The sequence below is a fragment of the Pongo abelii genome, chromosome 4, assembly GCF_028885655.2.
Source record: "Pongo abelii isolate AG06213 chromosome 4, NHGRI_mPonAbe1-v2.0_pri, whole genome shotgun sequence".
Lineage (NCBI taxonomy): Eukaryota > Metazoa > Chordata > Mammalia > Primates > Hominidae > Pongo > Pongo abelii.
The window spans coordinates 98,136,786-98,162,292 of NC_071989.2; the positions used below are offsets into that span (position 1 = coordinate 98,136,786).

Sequence of the window (25,507 nt, forward strand, 5' to 3'; positions counted from 1 at the left end):
GCTTTTTGAAAATAATTTTTAAAAACCTTCGACTTTAATATACCTTAGGTAGAAATATAAACCGTGATTTTTAAGCTGATTTCAACCAAATGCTAATAGCATATATTTTATCCATGGTCCCTAAGAATATATTTCCTCCAAATGGACTGAACACTGCCTTGCTCACCTGTTTATGAATACTCCAAAGAAACTAATCTGAGTTTAGAATTTACCCCCAAGCAGTATCCTAGCTACCTAGATTTGGGTACAACTAACAGCTCCTTAGAGGCCCTCAAGACCCCAGAACTTCCAGGATCAGATTGTAGAACTATAGGCACTTGGGCCCATAGGCCAACAATTCAAACTACAGAAGAAGCGTAACTATAACAATTAATTTTAATATAACCTTGCAATTCACAAAACATTTTCACAAACATAATGTCATTTAATTTTTCCCCAAACGACATGAAATAGACTGTTAATTTTCTAGTTTTTAAAAATCATTCCCAGTTTTGTTTTTTTTTCTTATATCTTTGCTACAGTAGTGAAATCAACCAATTAGATATAAACAAAGTTTTCTTTCACAAGGAAAATTCTTAGAATCCAAATCTTGCTTCTCCCTCTTTGAAAGAGTTATTTTGTTTTTATTGCCAGTGTTGAAAAACATCCCACTATCCCTTGGACTTAGATTAGCAACAATTATCTCCCGGCAAGACTGGTATAGAAAGTCTCCTGGAAAGCTCAGTTTTGGCTAGCTACTCAGATTTAATGGAACATTTTAAATCTTAATAGAAAAAGGAAAATGTAATCTTGGTTAAAGTATGGATATATCTACCTGTTTGGTAGAAACCTTAAATGTATAAACTTTCAAAACAATCAAAATGTATATTTTCTTAAAAAATAAGCCAACCCCAAACCTTTAACCTGCTGTTAAATTTAAGGAGGTCCTAAATGGTAGGAAATATAATTTGAAAATATTTTTGTCACTTAATATTTAGTTTATGTATATTGAGTGGTCTTTAAAAAGCTATGTATCAGAAATAGGCTTTCTTCAATAAGTCTCTAGAATTTATGCTCTACAACAGTACACGTTTCCTTGCTGTCAAATGTACATGGACTTTTGGAAGGCCCTGGGGACAGGCAGTCTAGGTAACACCATACAGTGAAAATGATCGCCCTTTTCAGAGAGCACAGTGGTGTGTTAGGCAAATGTTACAAGCATATTAAAATCAGAAATGCTGGACTCCAGGGATTCTATTAAGTATCTCTTATTTATTTTATTATAGAATAAAGAAAATCTATTTAAAAATATCCTTAATTAAGTATAAAATGGAGGTAACCCTGCTGATGTTCGATTCTATAAAATGTCAGTAATATTCCTAAAATCATCATATAATGAAAATATATTTTACATAGTCTCAGAATAGCACAAAACATATGGGTTTCCAAAGTTCTTATGAAAGAGATAATTTGGATTTCTGTAGACAATTAGATAAGATTATTAATAAAAACACCTAGTATTTAGAGTTTACCTCACAAAGGTAACTTTTAACATACAATCATAAAGCTCAGATAAACCGGAACCTGGTTTTATTTTAGATTTTATTTGGCAATTTTTCATAGCATCTAGGATGAAGTGTTCAATGAATGGTTTAACCACAGTATATTCTGAATTCAGAATCAGGAAAGGTAAACAAATTACCTATTCCAACTGAAAATCTATTCCAAGATCTCCAAGATGCAACTAAGGTCTCATCCAGTTGGCTGCCATATTTCATTCTGAGATCTCCTGCTTACAACCCAAATTCTGCACAATTCTAATATTAAAGTGAACTTTACTGACCACCCCTCCCCTCTAACCAATGCACCTCAACTGAGACCTACAAGAACTTTACTTTAAGACTACCAGCTTGAGGTCCATAAACCTTGCTCCCTCCTCCTCTTTGGCTTAATGCCTAAGACCACCCACACAAACTTCTATCAACCACACTTCTAAATCTAAAGTTCCTTTCATTTTAAACAGTCCCTAAAATAAAATCTTCTCCACAAAAATTAAGTGGAAAAATATTTCCCTAAATTTACCCTCAAAATGAAAACCTTTTACAAGTCTTCACTACTCAATAATGTGTACTTTCTCAATAAGTATTTGCTTAACACTATTTTTAATGTATTTCTTTTCCAAACTGATCTACTCTTTCAATGTGTCGTCTCCATGACTATATAGTTAGCTAAGATTATAAGCTTCCAGAGGTCTGACACAAAACACTAACTTACATGGAATAGCACATAATATAATGCCATGCTAACTTAAACAAACATGTTTCATGAATGTTTTTCAGCTGAGCTTCTGAAGCTCAAATTCTCTTTCATCTTTTGTGGTTTTAAAGGTCTGATGTATTACATCTTGAGGGAGTACATAAAAGTCATTTTTAAGAAGATAGCATCAGTTATGAGTGGGCTCTAGAGTAAAACAGCTTGGGATCATATTCCAATTCAGTTACAACCTGTTACCTTCAACATGTTATTTAAACCCTCCAAATGTTTGTAAAAGACAATCCTACAGTATCTATCCCAAAAGGTTATTAAGATTAAAATATGTAACCTCTCTAAAATAACAGTGGTTACTATTCCCAGAGATCAATCTTATGATTTGCCTAGGACAGTTCTGATTTACATCTGTTATCCTAGTGTAAATAATAGCTCCCCCCTACCCTCTAGCTCCTTCATTCTCAAAAGTAACCTGGTTCAGATAATAAAATATATAATCAGCTGTGCTAGTTATTGAACTACTTTTTTTCCCCACAACTCCAAACCACTATTCTACACTCAAACTGTGTAATACTAGAGCTGGGACTGTGAAAACTGCATTTCTCCTTTGCCACCTGAATTTTTGTTAGGCTCCAGTAATAGCAGGACTAGAAGATAAAGACATAAAGGCAGGAGAGGGAAAGAATCTTGCTGTTTCATGTTTGCTTGTTATTCCTGCCAGCATTCCCAGAGCAACAGCTCTTCATTCCAGTAGCGACACTTGGTTTGTCTCCAGCTTTTTCTCAACATTCCCCGTACCAGCCTCATCATTCCCTATCTATACTACCACCACTTACCAGTGGCCCCTCCCCAAATGTCTGAGTCCCTGCTTTGCTGAAGCTCTCCCCAAAGTGTCTAGTAACCACAACCTCTAGCTCGGTCCCCTAGGCCTAGGGGTGGTAGCTGCCACCTGAAGTTATGTGTCCTTTCTTTTGTTTTGGTTCTCCATTGTAACCTATTCCTTATATTACACTGTTAAAATTGTAATATGTTACATATTGTGGTTTTTTAAATTATTTTTTCTTTTTCACATTGGTCATCAGAACATTGTAAACGATCTTTAAAAAACACAACACTATTAAATCCCTAAGAGATTTTACTTCCAGTGACTAGCATCAAAGCTCACCAGGAAACCAGAGTACAATGCACTAAGCAAGTTTAGTAGGTAACATAACTTTCTCACATCATGAAATGCCACTGCATAGTAAGTAGGACTATAAGGATAACTATGATGAATATCTTACCTCCCTCTTTTTACAAAAAAATCACTCTTTTCTTCATACAGCCACCTCCACTAGCCAGTATTTTTTCTTTTCCACTCTACAGTTACTGATTAGGAATACTAGAAGAAACAGCAATAATTCATATCCTACTGTAAGGCAAGTCTTCCACAAACACAAAGAGCCCAGATGAGCACTCTTCTCTAACCCACAGTAAGAGAAGAAACAAAGGTGTTACTATCCCAAGAAGAAACTATGTATATTAAGAAAAAAGACGGACAGGCGGGGTGACTCATGCCTGTAATCCCAGCACTTTGGGAGGCCAAGACGGGCGGATCACCTGAGGTCAAGAGTTCAACATCAGCCTGGCCAACATGGTGAAACCCCACCTCTACTAAAAATACAAAAATTAGCTGGGCATGGTGGCAGGCGCCTGTAATCCCAGCTACCTGGGAGGCTGAGGCAGGAGAATCGCTTGAACCCAGGAGGTGGAGGTTGCAGTGAGCCGAGATCATGCCACGGCACTCCAACCTGGGCAACAGAATGAGATTCTGACCCAAACAAAAAAAAAAAAAAAGAAAGAAAAAAGACAATATATCTGTAAAGTGGCAAAAAAAATAGCTACACTGTTCCAATAAAGTCACAGAAGACTTGCAAAACTAGATTTACTTTTACTGTTTTATTTTTCACTTTCCTGGAAATCAGTGTATTTCATGATCAAGACAGAGGCAACTCATCAGTGTGTGATAAAAATTTTTTAATTTCAAGGTCTGTTGCCCTGAATATTATGACTGTGACCACTGAATTTGTATTCAAAATTAAGTTTTACTCTAGACAACTTGCAGATATAGTTTGTATATCTGTCCCCACCCAAATATCATGTTGAATTGTAGTCCCCAGTACTGGAGGTGAGGTCTGGTGGGAGGTGATTAGATGTCCTCACAATAGTGAGTTCTCATGAGATCTGGTGGTTTAAAAGTATTTGGCATTTCTCTCACTTGCTCACTCTGGTTTTCACCATGTGATGTGCCTGCTCCCCCTTTGCCTTCTACCATGACTGTAAGCTTCCTGAGGCCTCCCCTGAAGCAGAAGCACCATGCTTCCTGTAAAGCCTGCAGAACCGTAAGCCAATTAAGCTTCTTTTCTTTATAAAATACGCAGTCTTGGGTATTTCTTCATAGCAATACAAGAATGACCTAATATATACTTGCTTCCTAGATAACTGTTTGAAATGTCACTACTGCTATAGTATTCCCTACTGATTTCGTGTTAAATTTCTAGTGGAAAACCCTTAATGTAATACCCTTAAAAGGCTCACAACATTTAAAGTGCCTCATATGATACTATACTTTAAACTTAAAAATTTAAAACAATAATTCTAAAGGAAGATTGCTGAAATAGACAACTCAATTCCATTCCTGGGAGAGCCCATAACACCAAGTACTAGATTATGAGTGAAGGATCCATATAGGTACTATTTTTTTCTATGATCCATCTCCGTAACCACTTGTTTCCCTCTAACGTACACTTCTACAAGGCAGACGAGCCCACCAATACTTGGAAACTCTGTCTCTACTATTTCCTGGTGAATCACACACTGTTCCTTCATATAGGTAAAACATAGACTTAAATTATTTCTGTGGCTTACAGTTTTCTATTTTCATCACTGTGACATGTAATTGAGTGATAATTATCTTAACAAATCAAAATTCCAAAATTTAAATCTCTCAGTCAAGAAGTTAGAAAATTCAAATTGTATTCATTCAATTTAAGAAGGAAATATTCAGAAGAAAATTAACTTTCATACTTACATTGATACCAAAAGAGTTAAGAAACATAATACACAAGGATAAATGGGTCTATCTGCACAATACTTACTCCCTCTAAACTCAAAGACAGGACTCTTAAAAAAGGAATTAGGCTTATATTGAGTCAGCTTGTATTAAAATATAGAATGTCAAAATTGATGAAATGTTAGGTAATGGAAAAATGTGCCACTCTATTGCTATTTGTATTTCAATTTTTGTTTCAGAAACTAGTAAAATTATAAAGGGAAGATTTAAGAAATCCACTCTTGAGGGTTAACAGATACTAGGAATAAAAACAAATTTACCAAACCTTAAAATTCTAATAAAATAAGTATTTTATTAACAAAAGTCTGGAAAACATGTGCACTAAAATAAAAGCGACTATTAATGTTAAATTAAAAAACCTTCAAAGAACACATATCACATATTCAATTTTTAAAAACTTTATATAAAAGCTCTATTATAAATACAAAGCTAAACTATCTGAGTACTAACAACACAGTTCATACAAAGAAACTTAACAGTAGTAAAATACAAATACATAAGATGCTTATTTTTGGTCCTTTAGGATAAAAGAACTAAGTTGGTTTTCTTCACATGGCTCCAGGCACAAAAATAGAATATAAGATGGTAACTGCAACATTCTTAGTGTTTATCCTTGTAATTCTTTAAATGTCACCAGTCATAATAGCAATGAACTCCTCTTGGTTTACTGTGGTAAGAAAGAAAATGAAAGTCAGAAATATAAACATTTTATTTTTTCAGAGTCCATGACTACCATTTTACACTAAGTATTTAAAAAATTTTACATTATGAAAAATTATTACATTAAGACATGGCTTTTTGCTTTTACTTCTTTGTTAGGAAGTGGAACATGTTTATTAAATGTAACTTCTTGAATGCAAAAATACATATAATGTGATAAACATTATGAATTAGTATTCTATAACATTAACTGGGGAAAAGATAATGTTACCAAAAAAGTCAATCACAGTCATATTTGTACATACTTGCTAAAACATTTTAAATGCTTGACATTTCAAAGTTCTTTAAACAACCCTCTTTATAATCTTTATTCTACTAGTTCATTTAGCAAATCCTTCCTTTACAAGTAAGCTTACATGCATATCATGCATGTAAATTAGATTTCTAAAGAATGAAAATATAATAAAATTATAAAAAGAAGTTAAATTATTATTTTTTGAACTTTTATATACTTAAAAGCCTATGTTAAAGAATAATTAAAACCAGGTCACCATACCTCAAAGGTATCAATAAAAATGGCAATTTGAAAAGATTACAGATGTAATCTTAATCACCAAGGTAATCCAGTAACTATATAGATGTAAATGCAGAAAATAATCATAGATAAGGACTAATTTTTAGTTTGCCAAAATTATATAGTAAGAATCTCCAATTTATAAAACATGTTTAAGACAGCAACCTAGAAATAAGAAATCAGATAATCTTATAGAATATAATTTTGAAAACCCAATATATGCGCACATATCAATTAAGAAAAATGTTCAGAAGATACTTCCAGTAATTAGCATTTAGCCCAAAGACTTAATACATACCTAAACAATGCACAAGTTATGAATGATAATTTTGATAATGCCAAAAGAAAACTACACTGAGACTTAAGACCTGGTCTCTAGTCATAGCTCTGCACAGAACAGCTCTGCATCTCATTTCCTTCATCTGAAAACACTGAACTATGAGATGATATTTTAGATTGTTTAACTCTTATTTACCATAGAAGGTATTATATGAAAATACTCCATTGAATCAAACATTTTAAAGTGGCTAGTGAATGCCAACACCACAATAAGTGTTGTGTAATATATCAAAACAGACACCAGGCTTCCTATTCTGGAATACATTAAAACTGAAATGAGAAAGATATTATATGATATTACAAAATTACTGTTAACTTTCTTAAGTGTAACATTGGTATCATAGCTTTATGAAAGATATATCCTTGTTCTTAGTAGATGGATATGCTAAAATATTAAAGGATCAAGTTTTTTTGTTTTATTATTAAAAATTAATTAATTAATTAATTAATTTAGAGACCGGGTTATGAGACTGGCTAATTGTTGTATTTTTGGTAGAGATTAGGTTTCACCATGTTGCCAAGGCTGGTCTTGAACTCCTGGGCTCAAGCAATCCACCTGCCTCAGCCTCCCAAAGTGCTGGGATTACAGGCATGGGCCATGGTGCCTGGCCTAAAGGACTGAGTTCTTGATATATGAAATTTATTTTCAAATGATTGAGAAAAAAATATACACACCACAGGTAAAGTAAATGCGGTAAAATACTAATTACCGAATCTAGGCAGAAGGTACAATGGTGTTCATTGTACTAGTCTGACAATTTTTCTCTATGTTTGAGAATATTCATAATGAATAGTTAGAAAAAATTAACCAATTAAAAAATGTTGAGGAGATAAAACATGGTCATAGGGAATGAAAAGAATATATACTGCACTGGTTCTAGAAACCACATAGAAAACCGGTTTTGACAACTATGTTAGTCAGTTTTTATACTTGAAACAGAACAAATGTTTTATAACACAAAATACTATTTATTATTAAAATAAAGACCAAATCAGTGTTGAAAAAAAATCCTTCACAATGGTACAAATTATTACTAATAAGAAAAATTTAGGTAAAGGTAAATCATTACTTGGGCTCTAAAATAAAAATACAGAATTTGGAAAGGAAGTAGAAAGAGAGCTGGGGTGGGAGAATACCATCAGAAATACAGTCAAAGAAAGAATAGCATATGCCTCACAGAAATAAGCTATGAGTTAGGAAAAATGCACCCTCCAGAAGCTGACAGGGAACTATGAATCCATGCAATCAGTATTTAACATCTACAAAACACTACAACAGACATGGTAAGAATGTAATACAAAATCTATAATACTCCAAACTACTTTCAAGAATCTTACAAATTGATGTAGTGATCTTTAACCTTTGCAGTTAAATAGCCATGTCTGAATATCTTAGGAAAGCTACGATCCCTCTCTCTTTCCAATAAATATGGTTCAAATATATAAAATTATTAATCAATTTAGCCAGTGTGCACCTTCACTGAAGAACTCCCGATTTAGACTGAGGCATCTAGACCAAATAGGAAACAAGAGTATGTTCTTAAGAACTGTATTAAGAGAAAAAACATAAAACAGCCTTAGAATGATTTGATTACAAATCATTTTAACAGTGTAATACAGCCATGATTAAAATATTCAAAATCCAAAAAGTACTTGTTACTTAAAGATCTAGAACTTTTTCTTGATCTGTAAAATTTCAGTACTCAAACTGCAAATTTTAAGTTTCATATAGAAGTTTGAAAACCACAAAACACTTAATTTTTATACTGTTTATATACAAAAATTTTAAACTATAATAGCATTTCAAAAGTATTTAAAATACAGTCAGCCTTCTGTAACCACAGGTTCCTCACATCTGCAGAGTCAACCAACTGCAGATGAAAAGTATTTGGGAAAATAATACAATAAAAAATAATACAAATAAACTATAACAACAATTTACATAGCATTTACATTGTATTAGGTATTATAAGTAATCTAGAGATGATTTAACGTATACAGGAGGATATGTGAAAGTTTTATGAAAATACTATGCCATTTTATACAAGGGACTTGAGCACCATAGATTTCGGCATCCTTAAGCGACTTTGAACCAATCCCCTGTGCTTATCAAGGGACAACTGAATTCCATGATTCATACCTAAAAACACACTACTTAAACCCAAGAAAGTAAAAATTAGAAAGTGGCTCAGGAAATTAAACTAGCTACTTTACTTTAATTGTCTTGTAGACAATTAAAAGACAATCTTTTATATCTCTGTACATTTGATTTTATAACCTTCTCTATTAACAATATCATATCAAGTTCCTATATCTAATAAATCTACCACAATGCCTAGCTTAAAATAAGCTTTGGTAAAACATTTATTGAATCAAGAAAATATGACACTTTGTTTCCTTTTATATTGCCTTCTTTAACAAAATTTTTCATACATCAACCATTTCATAGAGCAAATCTTATTACAAGTTGCTAACAATAAGAATTTTAGAGAACTAAGTAGATTGAGTACCTTAGAGACCATCTGGCTTTGAAGGGGAAAAGCAAATCTTAGAATTGGAAGTTCCAACTGAGTATGTTGCTAATACATTGCTTCCTATAATAGCATGTAATTTTTAAAACTCCATAAACATAGAAGTCTAGTTAATATTTTAACTTCATAGCCCAAGAGGCAATACAATATTATGTTTAAAAGCACATTCTTTGCCATTATGGAGATTTGATTTTGAGTTCTGGCTCTACCATGTACAGTATTAGCTTTGTGATAACCTGGAGCAGATTATTAATCTCTCAAAGCTTTAGCTTCCTCATCTCTATATATTCATCTATTATACACATGTATAGGTATAATATTATATCTACTTTACAAGTTATTATGGAAATTAAGTGACATAATTCATGCTAATATCCAATATAGTAACTGCTAAATAAATGTTAACAAACATCATCATTATTTAAAAGATTATCCATTCTGGCTTTTCAAAACGTTCCTTTCATTTTATTTTATATATGCTGTTGAGGGGGTGGGGGGAAGTGACTCTTTCTGTATCATTACCACAGCTTTATGTCTATCTTGTAGTACATCTTATTTACCTTTAACTTCACATTCACCATGTTTATTATTCTATATACCCAATATTTTTTAAATTTCATTGCTCTTAGGCACTGGAAAGCATGAAAAAGTTACAAAGAGAGAAGAACACTAAAGTCCACAAAAAAGACAGCAAGGTCTAATCTTTAGCAGTTTAACATACAAATAAAGTAGTTTTTATCTCAACAAAACTTAGTTTCCAGCCAAAAGATTCCATATTAAGTGTATGAAAGTATCAAAACAATTTGTTTCTCTAAATGCTATAGGCCTTCAATGGAAGGCTCATGATTCATACAGAGAGCGTTATGGGAAGCTTTTGGGAAAAAGATGGTGTTTAATATTTACCTGAGAGAATGAATCACATTTTAGCAGGAAAAATTAACAATTAGAGCATTCTAAGATTAAGAAACAGCATGATGAAACGAATAGCATAAAAATGTGTTTTCAGGATAGAGTATGTTGACAAAACGTGTACATACAGGAGGTGAGGGTTAAAGAAGAAAAGTGAAAGAATACACTGGGAAGTAAAATTAGTTACTCAAGGTGGGATAGGTCATAGGCGGCTTTGAACTTTACTCTGTAGGCACTGAAGAATCGTTTCAAGTGTCTAAACACAGAAATGGCATTATCAAATGTATATTTTAGGAAAAGAATGAGACCAAGAGACTGAAGAAGAGATTAGAGACTTTTATATGCCTAAAGGGCAATTAGGACACTACAAGAGACTGCAAAGTGAAAGCAGGAACCACATCTGCCTTTTTCATTGTGTAGCACCAGTCAACACACAGGACACTGCACCCAGTAGGCAGCCAAGGTAAGAATAAATGAAGCCATTATAACATTCCTAACTAGAAATTAGGGCCTGAACTAGGACAGCCACAATGGACAAAGATAAAAACAGATTCAAAACATTTGAAGGGGAAAATCAATAGAACTTAGAACTTAGCATGTAGGTTGAGGGAGAAGCCATTAAAGACTGAAATTCTATTGAAAGCCTGAAATTTTGGTGGTTTCACCTTCAGACAAAAGTGAAGGACCTTCTTAAAGTATAATTGGTTTTAGAGATCTGCTTCATTCTAAATTGAATATGTGAATTATTTAGACAGAAGGCCCATTACAAGAAGCGGTTAAGTTTACAAAAAAGTCTTGCAAGTCATTTGGTTTTAGAAAAATGTATTACATGTGTAGCATCAGGAAAACTTGGAAAATACATTTCACTTAAAACTTACTTTCTCCATCACCATCTTTGTCAAATTCTTCTATCATAGCTCGAAGTTCTTCATCACTCATGTTTTCACCCAATTCTCTAGCAACACGTCGCAAATTCCTCAAGCTTATTTTACCTGAATCATCATCATCAAATAGTTTAAATGCTTTGAGTATTTCTTCATGGGGATCTCTTTCCAATATCCAGTCTGTCACTACAGTTTAAAAACATATATATTTTAATAAACCTGCGTAATCACAAAGGCATTCATTTGTGAAATCAACTAAATATTAGATGAGAATTAAAGCTGTGACTGTCAACTTTTAGTCTGACAATAAAATGTCAAATGAGATCCCCAAACCCCGAGATAAACCTGAAATTAGAAAAATCAAATCCATATTTTAAATGTTAACCTTTTTTATTATGAGCAACTTGTCTTATTATAAAAGTAAGCAAAACTATATCACACAGAGGCAAAATAAAAAGGACTACATTTATACCATATTTATTTAAGATCTACTATTATCAAGAATTGTACTAGGCTCCACTGACATCAAGCACACAAAGCGCGTGTCATCTACTTGTGGAGAGACATACCAACAAAATAATTGAAGCTAACTAAATAAAAGTTGCTTGCTGACTAAACGTCATACTAACACTGATTCTTCCTCAAATTTAATCCAACTTCAAAACAAGAAAAACTGTGAAAGACAAAAAGTACTGCCATCACAGACACAGGCACAATCTCAGACAACATTTGAAAATTCCACTAATACCTTCGTGATTAGAAGAACCTCTTGGTTTTCCAAAATTTAGAAAGTAGTAAATAGGATCAAATCTGACTATAGCAGGAAAGCCCACCCAAAAAAAACCTCTGGAAAGAAGGTCTCCTTAAAGCTTACCCATTTTGTTTGGATAAATCACTCTCAGAATACTAACTAAATGTAGTTTCAAACCTCAATAGTAATTGTGTATTTTAATACACTAAATATAATCATCTGTAATAACATAGTAATAAGCTTAAGTATTTTCAGTTTTACCAGTCTTTAATCAATAGCCACAATAAAAATTAAAATAAAAATCTATGGCATAAAAATTGTTAAGTTACTAAATAAAATTCTAACAATATCTAAATAAGTATCTCTGAAGTAATTATATACACTATCTGCCACTACAAGAAAAGGTATTTATGGCCTTTACTATGCTATTAAAAATAACTCGGTCTGTTGAAGGTTACAGAATCATTAAAAAAAAAAAAAAAAAAAGCAACTGCTTATAGATGGAAAATACGAACGTTTAAGGAACCCAGAATGAAAAAAACACAATCGAACTCTCCAACAAGTTGTTGTTTTGCTGCTGTTTCACCCGTATTTGGTTCAATAATCACCTATTCAAATGCCTATTATATCATCTACACATATTTTCAATAGTTTCCTTTTATCCATTAATTTTATCCAAAAAGGCTTCCAAGTAACTAATTGAAGTATATTACTGTAAGTATGCAAATCATCAAAGCTCATAAATATTCAGTCAAAAAGGAGCTGGCATATCTACAGCCATAACACCAAAATAAAATACCACACTTAACTCTATGGCACATACTCAACTTATTTTGAATTTAGTCCCAACAAAAAAGCAGGACAAGGAAAAAAAGTGTTAAGAAATTTTCTTCACCAATTAAATAATTTACATGACAGGTGAACCAAAAAAGCAGCTTGCTGAAGTATTAATGTACTTAAAGAAGCAACAGGGTGATTGGGGAACAGATGGGGCTCCAAGATGTATAAATTCTTATCCCACTGGTACTTTAATTGTGTTAGTTATTTCAGAGCTATGTGTCTATATATTCTTTTATCAATATTCTTCCTTAAAATGCAGCTTTTCTTGGGAATTATAAATGCTCATCATTTTGGACAGCAAAAACATTACCTAATACATAACTTTATAATGACTCTCCTCCATGCCTTCAGGTTCTATTCTTGTTCCACAAAGTAGAATTTAATTATAAGAAATATATTTATTTTCAATGAAAATATTAGTAAACTGATATAGAGGCAGTTAAGGTGTGTTTCATTTATTTCACAAAACTCCAAATTTCTGTCCATGTAACTGTATTTTCAAATGATTTAATTACACATACTATCAGAAACATACTTCATCAAAATACTTTCCTAGACCTTTAATGTATAAAAATCACTTAAGAATACGGCAAATCCACAAACATCACATCAAAAGTAAATTAAAAATTATTATAGGTAATGCTAGAAATACAGCTTTAACTGTATTTCTCAATGTCTTTTGGAAATTTCCATCCAAACATACCAGTTAGACATGTTGGACTCCAAACTCATTCCACTACCACCATGGTAACTGCAGCTGCCTCCCCTACCCCCACCAAAAGATAACAGCAACACTTACAGCTAGATTCCACATTTGAAAAGCATAAATCATTTTCAGTCCCACAAACTTAATCAGGTCCTATAGTACTGAGAATACTGTTTTTTTTCTAATTTATTTATTGTTTTGAAACAATGTCTTGCTGTGTTGCCCAGGCTGGAGTGCAATGGCGTGATCCCAGCTTACTGCAGCCTCAACTCCTGGGCTCAAGCAATCTTCCCACCTCAACCTCCAAAGTAGCTGGGACTACAGGCATGTGCCATCATGTCTGGCTAATTTTTTTTTAATTTTTTGTAGAGACAGGATCTCACTTTGTTGTCCCAGCTGGTCTCAAACTCCTGTGAGCAAGCAATCCTCCCGCCTTGACCTCCCAAAGTACTGGGATTACAGGCATGAGCCACAAAGCCCAGCCTCTTTTTTATTCTTAAATGTATTTTCTTTTCACCCTCGCCATCCTCAGCGAAAAAAATAGTATTTTCTGTCTGCAGTCTCTCTTCCTTCCAACTCATCATCAATAATACTCTCATCAGTTTTCTTTCTCAAACATATCATATCCCCTTCCCTTAAAAATTGTGAATGATCTCTGCTGACTAGAATTCAAAATCTTTATGTTTTGCAAGACTTTACCAATCTGGCCCAATACTACGTTTCCAGTCATTTCCCTATGTCTAGCCCAGAACACTACCTAGTTTCCCAAACATGCTATACTTCTAGTACCATTCTTTGTTGTTGCTGCTTTCTAAGCCTAGAATGCTTTTTCTCTACTCTTCCTGGCAATCTTGGAATGAAATCCTACTCACATTTCCAAAGGCCTAAATTTAAAATCTCCTCTGCAAAGTCTTCAATTCCTCTAGATCAGGGATTAACAAATCTTTCCTGTAAAAGGCCAATAGTAAATATTTTAGGCTTTGTAGAGGGCCATAAAGTCTCTAACTACTCACTCTGCCATAGTAGCACAAAAGCTGCATAAAAGAAGGGGTGTGGTGGTGTACAAGCAGCAGCTGAATTTGGTCCAAAGGCTATAGTTGCTGACATCTGTCCTAGACAAAATTACAATTTACCACATAGTACTACAGCCTGTTGTCACCTATATTTACATTGTAAACTCCCTGAAAGAAGAATCTCTTAGTAACTTTTAATTAAGTCTTCTTCCCAACCCCAGTACAGTACCTAATACCAAAAAATTCAGTGTTAAATAAGCAAAATGAAGACAATAATACAGTATTATAATCTCAATCAGCAATAATAAGTAGTACATGTCAAAAATAGTGTACAAACGTTTGACTTATGTTGGTCTTAAAGACAGTAATTCCTAAAATATCTATGTTACTCACTAGCCTCAGGCTGTCTTGACTCTAAACTTACATTAAATATATTTTAAAGCTTTTTTCCAGTACTAGGAAGAGTCTGTAATAGTTAACTGCCAAACTTCATCCAGATATATCTGTGGAACAGTGTCCTTGGGTAGTTCATAAAACTAGGACTCAAATGTTATGATTTAGAATCATTTGTCCAAAAGTATAAAACATATTAATCTGTGGTCAGTGATTGGTTAAAAATAATCAACAAAAGAGGGAATACGTAGTTCTTGACTGATTCCCGAACAGTAATACATTTTTATTTGACACCTGGTAGTCTCCATAGGTAGCCTTAAGATAGCTAAGATACATGTTGACCCTGTCAAAAGGTTCATCTTTGAGTGTCAAAGCTGAAGTTTAGCCACATCTATTTATTCTAGAAGGAACCCAGTATTTCTGCTCTGTTAATAACATAGAACAGATGGGGTGTCAGGAAAAAGTGGAGGTGGCATGGGATTCTGGTCCCAACTGCCAATAAAAATCACAATTTTTAAATTGTGTTCATTTAAGATGAAATAACATATTTTGTAAAATTATTAGTGATGATATAGTGCTTACAATAGCCTTTATGAAAAAAAGTCAATAAAAAATATACACAAAGTCTATTTTATGTCCCAGTGATGCATATATGATTATTTCAAGTCCCTGAAACAAAGACAATTTTTTAAAGTAATAATAATAGCAAATGCTTAGTAGCACTTACAACATGCTAGGCCCTTTTCTAGGTACTTTACATATCATTAACTTAATCCTTAGAAGAATCTCATGAGAGAGTACAATGATCCCCACTTTATAGTTGAAAATGAGGCACAGGGTATTAAAAAGACCAAGCTCCAGAGCTATAAGGTGGCAAAACCAAGGTATGAACCAAGGGAATCTGGTTCCAAGTGCTAAACCACTATACTGTACTAAACATACCTGGATTATAGCTCCTTCCTAATAGTATCATTTCCACTATGTACTAACACCTTGTTTCTACAAATAAACAATCTAAGGTAAAACTAGGAATACTAGGATCATAAACTTCAGGAGAGTGTCCATTCTGGGAGAACAAAAAGTGGCTCTCTCCCTTTCCTCAAATAATTAATTCTACAAATTAGAGGAAAAAAGGAAAATGTCCCCAACGTACAAGCTGCCTCTCTAAACAGTCATATATTAGTTCATAAGTTGAGGATCTTCTGTGCTGCGTTTTTTTCCTCTTAGGTTTATCATTTATTTTCCATCTCAACTGCTTTTGACTTGAGCTTTTGGATTTAAAAAACTGACTAATGACATGAATCTAAATTTTCTCTGCATCTACTAATTGCCATTTCTTTTTGCTTCCCCTATTGCTTCTTGATGAATATTTAAAATAAGGGGTTTGTGTATATAGCAGAATTTGTTTCCAAATTTTTAAAATATCTTAAAATACTTATATGATGTGCTTATATCGTGACCCATTGGTTTAGAGAAAAAAAAAAAACAGAAATAAACCTGAATATTTACATATTTTGTAGATAATATTCTAGACAATACATTTAAGTTATAATAGCAACGTCCTTGCCTTCCAGACTCTTCTATTTTGAAAAAGCCTGGTCTATATATGCTATAAATAATTCACTAAAATCAACTATACAAAAATTTAGCCATATTAAGCCTATGACACATTATCTTCAGTTGGTGGTACTGGGATGTTTTCTCCTGCTTCCAGTATGCCCACTGCCTCCTTTACTACTACCCTGTAAACAGATGACTTTTACCACTGAGATCAAGGTTATCCAGAGGATGTAGCCTCTCATAAACTTTGTCAACCTGAAGTCATGCATTTCATCTACAGCCAAAGATACCAACTACTACCAGTTCCCTCTTCTCCCACTTAGCCAGCAAAAATCACATACCAGAAAGGTCTTAGGAAACATTTTCCAAACAGCAGGATATCAAATTTTCTGTTTTATTAAGCAAAAATAATTTTTTGATCACCCTTCAAGTTTTATCACATAATATAAATACAAATAACTTGGAAAAGCATCTTTCTATAAAAAGCTACACAATAGTTCCTTGGTTAGAATCTTCACAACAAAACAAAAAACAAAACTATAAATCTCGAGCAAAGCCATATTTTTTCTTTGAAGAAAAAAAACCAAACAAAACTAAGTAAGAGTCACATTATACACCAGTGTTCTATAAGAAAATTCCATAACCTAAAGAATTTAAAACTTAAAAAGTGATATTAATCAGACAATTTCCTAACAGCTGCTGATTACAAAGACTATTAAAATACACACCAACTTCATTAAAATCTTCAAAGGTGATTTTCCCTGTGGCTTCTCTGTCATAATCTTTAAGAATCTTCAGTACATCAGCTTTTTTTACATCAAACCCCAAGGCTCTCATTGCCACCTTTTGGATTAAAAAGGAAAAGCAAATTATAAAACACTCTTTACAAAAGAATTTCTAATTATTAAGTTTTTACACCTTAAGAGATGACAACACATTAATAAAATATAGCTTTTTTGCATGTTTTACCTCTTTAAAATAGCAGTGATAGTGTAATTATTCTTCACTACTGAAATTATGCATAAGTTTTTTCATTGATAAATTGCATTTTTTATATGACAAAGTAACCAACAAGTGTTTACAGATTTTACTATATAAAATGCACTAACTTATTGCACAGATAATTTGATTGTTATTTGTTCTGAAGGGATTAACAAGCAAAATGAGAAAAAGGCATGGCATAAATATTAAACAGTTACATGCTAGAAGAGATAAAATATTAAAATAAGAATTATCATCAGTCTCTCCATGATTAGTTGTCAGGTAAATGATAGGGCTAAGGACCCTGAGTTTAGAGAAAAAAGAGATTTTGTTACTAGTAGTAAGGAAGGAGACATATTACTGACTAGAGAAGTCTTATTTGGAAAGATTCAAACTGTTCCTTGAAGGACAGATGAAGAGGAGCAGGAGGGCATTTGGGAAGGATGACTGCTATTAAAAGAAACACTGAAACTAATAGGTTCGAAGGACAATGAACAGAGCAGTTTACCTCACCTGAACTTTTCTAATTCAGGTGAGGTAAACTGCTCACCTGAATTAGGAGGTGAACTCCACCTGAATTAGAAGAGTTCAGGAGGAAGAAAGCAGTTAGCAAATGAAAAAAGTAGTTGGTGGCGAAAGTGTAGAGAACATTCAGTAGAAAGCAAAGGAATCTGAACTTTAAGTAGTATACAATGAGGAGTTATGGTTTATGAGCAATGAACAATTGATGAGCAATGGTGAAAGAATTTTTAAACTATCTAAATTCAGTGGTAGTGTACAAGGTGAACTAGTAAGAAATCATTTAGGAAGCTCCAGGTATGAAATAAGGTCCCAAACCAAGACAGTCAATGGTTACAAATGGAACAGACATTATAAAGGAAGAATTGATCAAATCTGGGTAACCAAAAAAAAAAACAGTGGGAAAAGAGAGCTAAAGAGGACTGCAAGATTGAGAAAGCTAGACTTACAGGCCTATTAACTGCTTTTATACATTCTATCCTGTCACTGCATAGTTCCTATCCCTACTTGGAATTCTAATGCTTAAAAATCCCTTACGAAATTACAAAAATTAAAACTACCAAATAAACACTTACATTCACCTATCCATTAAGGCTATTAAAAATCTCAAAATACTATCTTTCCCACTGTGCTGAAAGTAAGTCCCATTCTACCCTAAACCCAAATCTCTCCTTATACCCTGACAAATAATAATTCACAAATCTCTCCCTACACTTTGACATTCTAGGTCTTAAAGTTGACATTTTTACCTATTAGCATGTGTCAACATCAAACAGCACTGAAGTTGTTTGCAGCAGAGAAAGTGGATTGAGACTATGTTACTAACAAATCCAAATTATAAGATTAAAAGACAACACTCCCACAGTCTGAAAACAGTGAGTCACCAAGAAACAAGAACAAAAACAAAACAAAAAAAAAGTGAAAAGAATATGGTAAGAATAAATTCCAGTTTGAAATCCTTTAAGTATGTCAGTGAAAAATAAGCACCTTCCCTAGGAATGTATTTTTACATTTAAAATACTAGAAAAAGATTTTCTAAAAACTATGTTAGGAGTTCTATTCAGTTTTATTATAGCATCTAACTATGAATGCTTAAAATGCCTTCATAGTTCCAAAACCAATTTAGTTAAAATAATTATTTAGAAATGTAATGTAAAGCAACTGTCAAAATGCAAATCATTTTAACACAGAAACAAATATTTTAAAGTATACCATTACCTTTAATTCATGATAATCTATTGCTTCATCTTTGTCTGTATCAAATAGTTCAAAAGCATCTTTAATCTCTTGTTTCTGTTCCTCAGACAGTTCTCTTCTTTTTTTCCTCTTTGTTTTGTCCACTACAAGCTCACTTCTATGAAATGGAAAGAAAAAGCCCTTAGTCCACTTTAATTCTCGTTACCAACAGAAATTAGCCAATAATTATTTTCTAAATTTCAAAAAAGAAAGTACTTTGGAGAAAGATAGGGAAACTTTCCCTTTATGAGTCAATGCCCTGTTTATTCCATAGTCTAAATTGCTATAAATCTGAACTTCGCAAAACTAAAGAGTGTTACAGATTATTAAAAGAAAGAGGACCAAACTTTTCCTTTTCCCAGCTTTTTATTTATTCCCACTAATGTTACTGTGGAAGAAACAAGAACTGTGACTAAGCAACACTACTTTTATGTCTGAAACTCCAACCAACTCCAACCAAAAAAACAAAAACATGTTATCCGACAAGAATGTTAAAGAATAAAAAAAAATCTCCAAATGAAACCAAAATTCATAACTGACAATCACTATATACCGGTTTACTTTTGATAGTTCTGATAATTATGTTCATAAAATTACAAAAAAACAAGTGAATTAACTTATACAGTATTTTAGCACTGTTGGTTCAAAATGTTTTTAGATTACACGTTTTTAACAGTTTGGCAATTCATGTGTCATTTCCTCCATTGATATTAACAAATCATGGAAAATATTAATGAGTCTAAACATATGACAAATACTAGATGCCAATATACAATGTTTGTGCTTCATTGTATATAAAAATGTGATGAGTCTTGTCTCACTTAACATGTAAACCGGAAGTTAAACTTCTCATAAACTCTGGAAACGCTTAAAGAAAAAAAGCAAAAATTATTTTAAAGCCAGAAATGTTTTCCTTAAGAGCTGCCCATCTAAATGTGCTCCAAATTTTCAAATGGAGCCGCAACACTGGAATAACAAGTTTCGAAACACAATCCGGTAACACATTAACATGTCAAAACCAGTTGACTGTATTTAAAACACCTATCTAGTTGCATTTGAAAGTCGTTTTGGTCTCTGAAAGCTCCAAAAAAAAAAAAAAAAAAGCTAGGAAGTGACCAGTAGGTGCAGTATAATAAAGCTCAGGAAGATCTTCCTTTCATGAGACCTGACGACACAAACTTGGGTATTCCTGGGGATAGTCTTTTCCTTCGTGAGACTTTTGGAGGCCAAGTCCAGAACCGACCCACCCCTTACCCCATCCAAGGGTATCATGATTATCCCTTAGCAGAACATGGAATATTTTTGGAGTGTCGTAAGTGTATGGATAGTTTTACGGTACAACGTCTACACAGTCGGAGAGGGCAACAGAGGGTTAGAGGTTAGAACTGAAAGGTAAAAAAATGCAAGAAATTTAGGAAATCCAAGAGACAGACTGCCAATTAAAGTCACTAAAACGGGTCTCCAATTACACCGTAAAGCAGGGCCCTGGGAGAAGAGGAAAGAGTTTTTTGTTATTTCCAAAATTTATAGGAGGGTGATTGCATTAGCAGCGGAGCAGCCGAGGTGGGACCCTGGCCAGGCACACGAACTGAAGGAAGGGATGTCCGCGGCCGGATCTCTCAGAGAAACTAGAGTAGAAGCCTCGCGATATTTCATTCCCACCTCGCTCGCAACTAGGCCCATCCTTTTGGCAGTCCAAAGCCCTACGCGCTGACAGAAATAACCTCCTTAGCAGAAATGCGCTGGTCTCGTTCCCTGCAGGGCATCAAAGCCCAGAAGGTGAGTGATCCGGTCAGGCTGCCCTAGGCTCCTTTCCCGCGTCCCAAACTACATCCCCTGCCTCGCCTCGGCCCCAAACGTCCTCCCTTCCACACACACCCTCCCTGGGTCCCGCTCCGGGGTGTGGAGAGCACTGCCGCCTCCATATTACCGACCTCAGAGCTAAACTCATTATCTCTTCGCACAGAGACGTTCCTCTCAAGAACGATTTTAACCCCCTACCCAAGGCAGCAAGACTCCCACAGCCGTTCAACAGACACGAACGACCTCAGCGGCCTCAGGGACCTCCCACAACATAGACACTATTGAGCTGGATTGGTTGAAATGTCGCTATGGTTCTGCCTATTAGGGCGGAAGCTTTACCAATTCTATTTTCATTGGGTAAGTTTTACGTCAATCAAGGAAAAAAAAATTTTTTTTCTGTGCACCCTCACCTCCTAACGCCTCCTCCCCCCCGCCCCAAATCTAGGGCCGCTCTCGCCCTTCGGATTGGCTCGATGCGTTGTTCCCCGAATCCTTTGCGGGTCCGGCCTCTGATTCCTGTGTGGCTGTTTGGCGGGTGGGTGCTCTGTTTCTCTCTGGTAAAGCCGTGCGGTCTGTGGGCCGCCATTCGGAAACTGGATGGACAGCTTCGGCGGTGGGAAGGGAAGGGACACGCTGCAGGCCACCCTCCGGCTAGAAGGAGGGAGTACCTGAGGAACAAGGTCTGCGAAACTTGGCTCTGCTCTGTTCCAAAACTTTGAATGGCCTCAGTACCTGGGGAATGTGTTTAAAATGCAGACTTAAATGTCCCTTTCTCCATTCTAATTTCAGTAGGTATGAATCTGCGTTTTTACTCCTCACAAGCCTTCCAAGTGATTCTGAGGCAGGTGCTGTGACTATCCTTGGATTATCACAGGGTTAGATTATCAGGCTATTTATGGTTTAGCTGTATCTAAGCCGCCCTTCCCTCTCTTTTTCCTCCTTTGAACTGTTTGAAACGGATTTGTTCGCTTCTGTCTCTTATTTTACAGTGCTGTAAGCTGTTAACACACATGAGACTGTCTTCACTACCAAACCAAGTCTCCTAAAGCTCAATTGAATGTCTACTTATTCGTGTCTCTTACTAGGTTCAATTTCTTGAAGGCCGTGATTATATCTATTTAATACTTTTCCTTGTACCTAATAAAATGTCTGGTGCATAGGTGCTCGGTAAATTGAGTGGAATCTTTTGAAAATCCACAAAATACTGAGCTAAACAGCAAATCTCAGAAACGTGAATAAAATAGCCTAAGGATGGGAGTTGAAGGCAGAGAATATATAAACATTATATGTTTGAGGGATGTATATAAAATTTTAGAGAGGGGAGAGAACACAAGATAGGCTTCTTAAAGGAGGTGACATAAACGTTAGACCTAGAAGGATGGGCTAAATTTGCACAAGGAAAGATAATATGATAGAACAAGCTAAAAATTAGCTAGGGGATAGCACCCCTAAAAAACAAAAGTGGGACTTTTGTTCGTATTTTAAATTTTAAAATACCTTTATAAATCACATTTGAGTCTAAAAGAGAAATTGTAATTACTAGAACATAATGATATTGAAAAAAAACTATATGTTAAAATTTTAAGATACAGACCAAGTTATAGGAGAACATTATTTTAAATAAGAAAGAATAAAAATAGGCCAAGCATTTATTTGAAGATGTTAGAAACGAAGAACAAATTGTATAATTGAAAGTAGGAAGAGGAAATTAGTAAAGATAAAGTTTGAGAACAATGTTTTAAAAGGAAATTGGTCAAATTGATAAAGTACTCATAATCTAGTATAAAGCTGGTTTTTGGCAATACCAGTGAAATTCAAAGACTTACAGGAAGTGTAACAAGAAAAGGAATAGTGCCACTAGTAAGGTTGGTAATTTAATAAAAGGGAGGTTTAAAAATTATTAAAATATTTTATACAATTTTATACCGCCAATAAATATTAATAGAAAATGAAATAGTCACTTTTCAAGGAAAACATAACTCAAAAAAGGTGGAAAACTGAATTAAGTCAATAACTACAGACAGGACTGGAAAAAAGATGCCAAAGTTCTGTACTCGCAAATAAAAAGCCTCCAGCCCACTCAGATTTATGATTAAAAATCATAAGAGCTAAATCTTGTGCTTTGAACTCAAGTCATAGAAAATGATGGAGAGCTTCTTAGCTTAATTTTTGAAGCTGCCATAATCTTTCACATCCTAAAAGAACATTTAAAGTCACTCGATGTAAGCTCAGTGATGATGAAGGCTATGCATGTTTCTCACCATTGTATCCCCAGTGCCTGACTCATATTTGATGTTCATTTGTGAACTTAAGTGCAGAATTCCTAGATGTTAGCAAAATCAGTTTGATACTGTCTTAAAAGAACATTTCTGTATAACTAAATTGAGTTTTTTTTGTTAAGTGCAAAGATAATTCAAAATATAAATCTGTGTTAAATAATTATAGTGTTAGGTTAAGGAAATCATCTCAGTGTCAAAAAGGCACTGAATAATAGGTAACACCTTTTCTACTAGGATATAAAGTGGGTTTAGAAAATACTTTTTTAAGTATGATCAGCAGAATACTTAAACACCAGTGTTTCTCAAACCTCATTCCTGAAACACTAGAATTTTGTGAGATGCTTTTGGTCTCAGAGTGAGTTTTATAAGCAAATAATTTGGGCAAACAGATTTTAAAAGGTTTTCAATAGGGTATCCTTTTAAGAGAGTGACACGGAATTTACACGCATCACTTTTATTATATTTAATTAGTGAGAACTAGTGACAACCACTTCTTGCTTCACGGGAGGTTGAGACAAGAAATCTCTAGATGGAAAAGTGCTCTGCTGAAACTTGGGGTCTAATCATCTATTACTAAAGAAAAGACAGGTGATTAATTATATTTTAAACCTAAATTTGATGCAATCAAAATTCTCATATTTTTCTTGAATTGAACAAAAGTATTCCAAAGACCATCTCAACAACAATTGCATTAAAATAACTTACTAAACTGTGAAAAAGAATAATAATACAAAAATTGCTGTATGGGACACTAAAATGTATTTGGTACAATGGTAATCAGACCAGAAATCCCAGGGACAGCCAAATGTAAATAAAAATGTCTGCTTTGAAAAGGTAGTGACATGAATATTTGTTTAGTCTGCCTCCTAAAGCCTTAATAAATAAAGAGTTCCTCTATCACCCACGCTGGAGTACAGTGGCATGGCTCACTGTAACCTCAAACTCCTGGGCTCAAAGAATCCTCCCGCCTCAGCCTCCTGAAAAGTTAGGACTACAGAAGCATGCCACCATGCTCAGCTAATGTTTTTTAAATTTTACGCTATGTTGCTATGTTGCCCAGGCTGGTCTAGAACTCCTGATCTCAAGTGACCCTCCAGCCTCAGGCTCCCAGAGTGTTGAGATTACAGGAATTAGCTCAGATGCCTAGCCAATAAATTAATTTCTAAAGCTGAATGACCTGGAGAGGGACCATCAGCAGACTAGGTATTTCAAAAATTATTGGAAAGATCAAAAGAAATATGGAAACTTGTTGACAAATGAAATAGATCACTGAAGTGGCATCCTATAATTTTCCGGAGATGACTTATGTGTCACAGAGAGTTGATCTGCCTAGCAAAGTCCCAGAGAGACTCCAGGAATAGAGTTCACTTGTACAGTAGAAGGTGGAAATGAGAAGGGGGCTAAAAACAAAATGTCAATTTAAAACCTCTTTAGGAAACCACTGTACTTCAGTTCCTCCAGATTCCTCTCCCCAGTGTTTTGTCTCTTTACGTCTATCTAGAACTGCACTCTTTTTTTTCCTTTTTTTAGAGACGGGGGTTCTCTCTGTTGCCCAGGCTGGAGTGCAATGACATGGCCATAGATCATAGCTCACTGCAACCTCACTCAACCTCCTGGGCTCAAGCAACCTCCCACCTTGCACCTTGGCCTCCTGAAGTGCTGGGATTACAAACGTGAGCTACGGCACGTGGCCTGAGTCTTTAAAATGAATGAAGAATGAAAAGCTATCAGATATGAAAATCAACAGCATGAAAGATAAAACTAAAAACTATTTCAGGAAGACTCTGAGTAAGCTAAGGAACCAAAATAAAATAATAAGAAATTAATAATAATAAGCTTCCTAAGAAGTACTCAAGAAAATATTAGAGAACAGAATACTCTGAAAAAGGAGCATTGGAGAATAAGAAAAGACTGTTAAAAATAAACATATGAATGTAAAAATTAAAATGGCAAGATGATTTAATTGAAAAAAATACCACAGAACCTGCAGTATTCAAACAAAAACATGGAGAATTTTGAAAAAAAAATATGGAGGACTAATTCATTATTTGACTAAGAATTTCTGAAAGAGAGAACAAGAGGAGGAGGAGGAGAAAAATATCAGACATTGGAAAGATACTTCAAGGAACTGAAGATAAATACAGGTCTCCAAATTGATAGAACACATTTA

At 34.3% G+C, this 25,507-nt stretch overlaps 1 protein-coding gene and 1 pseudogene across 1 annotated transcript; one reads left to right on the forward strand and one right to left on the reverse strand.

The window, feature by feature from the left end:
• Nucleotides 1-5,625: 5,625 nt before the first annotated feature.
• CETN3 (centrin 3) lies at nt 5,626-21,496 on the reverse strand. The gene is made up of 5 exons (XM_002815723.5): nt 21,190-21,496; nt 19,238-19,373; nt 17,248-17,362; nt 11,251-11,442; nt 5,626-6,026 (listed from the first exon to the last, which is right to left on the reverse strand). Exons 1-5 carry the CDS (start codon nt 21,204-21,206, stop codon nt 5,983-5,985), a joined length of 504 nt encoding a protein of 167 aa, XP_002815769.1. The 5' UTR covers nt 21,207-21,496; the 3' UTR covers nt 5,626-5,982.
• Nucleotides 21,367-25,284, forward strand: LOC129059461 (uncharacterized; annotated as a pseudogene).
• The last annotated feature ends 223 nt before the right edge of the window (nt 25,285-25,507 follow it).